The sequence below is a fragment of the Sander vitreus genome, chromosome 17 (genome assembly GCF_031162955.1).
Source record: "Sander vitreus isolate 19-12246 chromosome 17, sanVit1, whole genome shotgun sequence".
Classification (NCBI taxonomy): domain Eukaryota; kingdom Metazoa; phylum Chordata; class Actinopteri; order Perciformes; family Percidae; genus Sander; species Sander vitreus.
In genome coordinates, this window is record NC_135871.1 from 22,908,603 (window position 1) to 22,914,152 (window position 5,550).

At 43.1% G+C, this 5,550-nt stretch overlaps 1 protein-coding gene across 1 annotated transcript; it reads left to right on the forward strand.

The window, feature by feature from the left end:
* Positions 1-2,329: 2,329 nt before the first annotated feature.
* six3a (SIX homeobox 3a) lies at positions 2,330-5,342 on the forward strand. The gene is made up of 2 exons (XM_078273263.1): positions 2,330-3,144; positions 5,019-5,342. The coding sequence occupies exons 1-2, from the start codon at positions 2,453-2,455 to the stop codon at positions 5,209-5,211; spliced, it is 885 nt and encodes a 294-aa protein (XP_078129389.1). The 5' UTR covers positions 2,330-2,452; the 3' UTR covers positions 5,212-5,342.
* The last annotated feature ends 208 nt before the right edge of the window (positions 5,343-5,550 follow it).

The following is a 5,550-nucleotide window of genomic DNA, read 5'->3' on the forward strand; positions in this document are numbered from 1 at the left end:
CTTAACGTAAACAAAAGCCATGTAAAAGAATGTGAATTAGCACTGTTTTTCCCCCTCAATCCCCATTCAGGTTTTACATTTCACCTCTAGTCTTTTCTAAGAGTGATTTCCGAATTGCCTGCAAGGGCTACTCCTAAACAAGGCTCTTCCAAAACATAATGCTGGATAATACCTGCAGCCTTGGCTTGAATGGTGATCACCTAAATTGGTGCACCAGGAACCCAGTCAGGTAGGAGGCTTTGCATATTCGGAGTAGTGCTGCTAAGCCTGCACTCTCAACTTAATTTTGGGGTCGTGCCTGCATGTGTGTGTGTGTGTGTGTGTGTGTGTGTGTGTGTGTGTGTGTGTGTGTGTGTGTGTGTGTGAGAGAGAGAGAGAGAGAGAAGGGGGGGGTATAGGCTAGGAGGTTAGTTTTAACACCAGCATGAAAATACCATCCTTTACTTCCAGTCCACAGAGCTTTCCAACGGGACCAATTCAAGTGCCACTTGGAATTGGTTCTCTTGAGGTTCATATAGCAGCGCAGTGGACAGGTTTGATCAGATACTACCCTACCCCCTCACACATGCGCGCACGCACACAATCCCAAAAGACAAGAACAAACCAAACGCCTGAACCTGCAGGATCATCACAACCCCTGCTCTGTATCACATACACCTACAGACACTTGCACAACACGCATGCACCTATGTGCATGCAGAAATTAAAGTACCCTTTCGCCCAAAACAAACATGCGTAAAAGTGCGCAAACGTGCGTAATTGCACGCTCGCACCTGCAGTTGTTAAAGTATGTCAGCTAGGGTGAAACGGTGAACATAAACAGTTAGCACTGACTGTGCATGCATGTCGAGCCGGTCTACTCACTGTCCCTCCAAGCTTGAAGTCGGTGGTCTATCTGGCCAGCCCCGGAGAATGTGCAAATCTGAGGGAGGGAGGGAAGGAAAAGTTTTGAATTCCTGAATGATTTTGTAGAAAGGCGGCTTAGGATCATTATGTCAGCTTTATTGAGGGCGGATTAAGCGGAGTCTAGATGCTACGCCTTGTACATGGCCCTTTCACAATGTGGGCACTGTTCGTGTTAGAGTGAACTCACACTATTTTAACACCCTATAAGCCTTGTCTAAATATGAAGCCGTTTTAGCCATAAACATGAAAATCACACCGCCGTGGCTACTGCTATAAGCCGAATCCTGTGACTGAATGTGGACATTGATCATGTCCTTACCACTAGATCAAATACTGCTTTTATGTCCCCATAAGCTTTCATGTTGCCATTTGATTGTAACTCCAATACTAATGGTATTAATTAGAGAGCTGGACTATCAAAAACCTCGTGATAAACTGGTGGCATTAAAAGGGGGATGCCATTGGCAAATTAGTTTTCGAACTGAAACGCCATGATCTTTGTTTAATCAACACAACGCTGTGCATCGATATTCATTTGGAACAATAAATTGTGTTGGATGGAGGAGTCAGCGGACAGGGGGCCAGGGCTGGGGCCAGGGCTGCGCCCAGCGTCCCGAAGCAAAGGCCGGGGACAGCAGGAGGGGGAGCGGCATCACACTGCAGCCTACACCGGACCAGCACCCACCAGACACAAAGTGACCACACACACCAGCGAGCCCGAGTAAAGTCATTCAATATATATTTTTTTTAAATCATCGACGGATCCACGGCAAAAGCCAAAAGCTTATAAGATTGTGTCATATTTTGATCTTTTAAAAAACAAGAAAATGGAAAAGTGATAACAAATGAAAAGGAAATACGTAGACGACTCTAACGCCTTCCATTTCCCTCACACAAAAATGAATGGAGTGATAAAAAAAGATTAAAAAAAGTAGAGCTACAGGAAAAACTGTACGAAAATAATGTGCAAATTGACTCGCTTCAAAACGTGTATTCCGGAGTTGCAGTCATTGGTTGTCCATTTGTCACCCTTTTAAAGCTCCCTCTGCCTCCCTCCCTCCCTCCCCGACTCTGCTAAGCATCTCCAGTCTACATATCTTCTTTAGCTTTAACGAGCCTCGTTAAGATCGCAATAATATTCCACCCTCTAATTGCTCATTCCATTCAGCAGATAGGCGAGCATTGGCTTGTGCCTGATGCGCGCGGTGCGGTGGGAGGGTTGCTGTGGAGATCGGAGACTCTGATAACCCCCCGTGCGTGCTGCACAAGTGGTGAAAGCCTCGCGCTACGTACTGGCTAATGATTGGCACGCTTGACAGTGATTGGCAGGGCTGCCATGACAACGCTACAACGACACCAAGAAGACCAATAGAAAAGGGAAACAAAATGTTTCAATGCTACACTCAACGGCGGATTTAGGGGGGAGATATTATGAGGCTGGTGTCATTAGGCGATAGCCATTGAATCATTCAATCTTTTTTACTGGCCGTATTTTTTCGGTTTTTCCTTTTTCTTGATAATTTTCTTTTTCTCTCAGGTCATTTCCATGGTTTTCAGATCCCCTTTAGAGCTTTATCCCTCCCATTTCTTCCTGCCAAACTTCGCTGATCGCCCTGTGCTCCTGGCGAACAGCGCTCCCACCACCAGGTCTCCAGAAGACTTGTCCATGTTTCAGCTACCGACCCTCAACTTTTCCCCGGAGCAGGTGGCGAGCGTCTGTGAGACGCTGGAGGAGACCGGGGACATCGAACGGCTGGGCCGCTTCCTATGGTCCCTGCCTGTGGCTCCGGGAGCGTGCGAGGCGATCAACAAGCATGAGTCCATCCTGCGCGCCCGGGCCGTGGTGGCGTTCCACACGGGGAATTTCAGAGACCTGTACCACATCCTGGAGAACCACAAGTTCACCAAGGACTCGCACGGCAAACTGCAGGCCATGTGGCTGGAAGCGCACTATCAGGAGGCCGAGAAGCTCCGCGGTCGTCCCCTCGGACCGGTCGATAAGTACCGGGTGCGGAAGAAGTTTCCGCTGCCTCGGACCATCTGGGACGGCGAGCAGAAGACGCACTGTTTCAAAGAGCGGACACGGAGCCTGCTGAGGGAGTGGTACCTTCAGGACCCATATCCAAACCCCAGCAAGAAAAGGGAACTGGCTCAAGCCACTGGACTCACTCCTACACAGGTCGGAAACTGGTTTAAAAACCGGAGGCAACGAGACAGAGCCGCGGCAGCAAAAAACAGGTTGGTGATTTTTGTCCTTACTGTCAAAACATAGCAATGTACAAAAGTTTGTGTAAAATGCATAAATTGAAAAGACAAAGAGGAGATTTTACAAAATATATAGTCATGTTTACGGATAAAGACTGTCTAGGAAAAGGACGAGTCTGTCTGGCAGGAGGAGGGAGGGAGCAGGCTGCAGCGACATTTTTGTTATGAAGTGAATACAGGATGGACATCGAAAACACTAGTTATGCTGTTGTGAATATCTCAAACTGTCTTTTAAAAATACAAGATGTTTTTGTTTTTCATTTAGAAGAGCTTTTAAAAATATTTTCGCCAGATATGTAAATTAACTTTGCGGTTATTTTGAACAGAATGTGGAATTATCAGACCAGAACCAAACACTATTACAGTTAAAACTCAAGTTTAGTGTTCAGATAACTCTGAATAATAAAACAATAATAATAATATAATCACAAACAAGAATCCTGTTAAACCGACGAGGCGATTATTGCGCAGTTTAAAAAAATAGAAACAGCTTGTTTATGTTTTACGTAAAGCATTGTAATAAATGACAAAGAGTGCTGACATTATAAATATAAAACCATTACTGGACTTAGTCATAGTATAACCATTATTTAAATGATTATTATGATGATAGTGTAAACAACTCTTATTTGTAATCAGTAAAGTAAAAAGTAAAAAATAAACAGGACTGGATAAGTCTTAATATTTACTTAGCCAGAAGTCAAATTGTTTTATTTACACTTTTAAATACATTTAAAATTGTCATGTTTTGCAACTAATTTGAAACATTATTGTGTTTGCTACCGAAGCTATGTTATGATTTATTAAAGCTACAAAGCGTAAATAGCTACATTTATCATGTAGCCTACTATGGTGCATTTATAATTTATTTTAACATCACATGTTACTTAGTATTGGTCGAGAAGATTATCTCAAAGGATAATAGAGATATTATTCATATTACTTGACTAAAATGAGCATGCGTATCCAAAAGCATTTGAAGAGGCTGTATTCAAAACATTAAGTGTGATATCATTCCATTGAAATGCTATAATTGATTAGAAAATACATCGGCGAGTACTAAGCCATATGAACACTATTCTAATCTTTTGGCTAAATGAATAGATATATTTCCAGTCTGATATTATCTCGCTGTGACGGAGTTATTACCATGAGTGGATTGGAGATAAACATTTAGGATGATTGGAGTAACCTGGATCTCGACGTCACTCATTCATGCACTTCCATTTCCATCAGACTGAAATACATCTGTGTCAAAGCCTCACGACATTTTGCGTTTGAATCAAGGCCTATATTTTATTTGAACAAATAATAATAATTTGCTTATGAAACTGCAGTCATTGGGCTTAATAAGAATAATAAAAACTCTGCAATACTGAAGAAAAATAATAAATGTACGAGCATGCTGCTACAAGCAGAATAAAAACAGAATAGCTACAGACTGTTGCTGTAAAGAATGCCATCAAACTGCTTTTATAAAAGACATCAAGTTGTTTTTAAAGCGTTTTTTTTCTGCAGTGATATACCACATAATTTAACTTCCAGATTGCTGACTTGCAAGTTGATGATGCCTACTTTTGTAGAATCCGCCCCCACAACAAAAAAAACATTACATTTCTTCCAACATTTGGTAGTCTAAATGGTGCTGTGTTTTGTCCCCTGAAAGCTGGCTATTTGATAAAAGCATGCATGCATGGCTGGGGCCGGCAGGGGGAAAGAAAGGCGAGTTGGAACCCCTATTTTGCAGGAGGAGGAGGGGAAGGGGGACATTCTCAGGTCTAATTGCTATTTCACTCATTTTTTTCCCTTCTTTTTTCCCTCCCCTCCTCGCTTCTTTTCTTCTCCAGGCTCCAACACCAAGCAATAGGACCGAGCGGTATGAGGTCCCTGTCAGAGGCCGGCCTCACCCCTCACAGCTCGGCAGAGTCGCCTTCAACCGCGGCCAGTCCGACCACCAGCGTTTCCAGTATGACAGAGAGAGTTGATACTGGGACGTCCATCCTGTCCGTCACATCCAGCGACTCGGAGTGCGATGTATGATACGGAGAAGAAAATAAAAACACACATAAACAAACAAAAAGAGAAATATTTACAGGGAAAATGGACCTGAGAGGAAGAAAAAAAGACTTATGAAATATCGCGGATGAAAAAAGGACCGATTGATATAAATATTAAAATAAAAAGAGATAAAAGCACGTCGTTTTTATTAAAAAGCGCTTTCAAAGGACCCACGCCTCCCCCTCCTCTTCATACCCCCCACACCACCACCACCACCACCACCACCACTACTACTAAACTACTTGCATGATGTCATTTTATTTTTTATTTTGTAATCAGGGAGAATAACCTGAATGCAAGATTTTCCATCAGGAACATCGA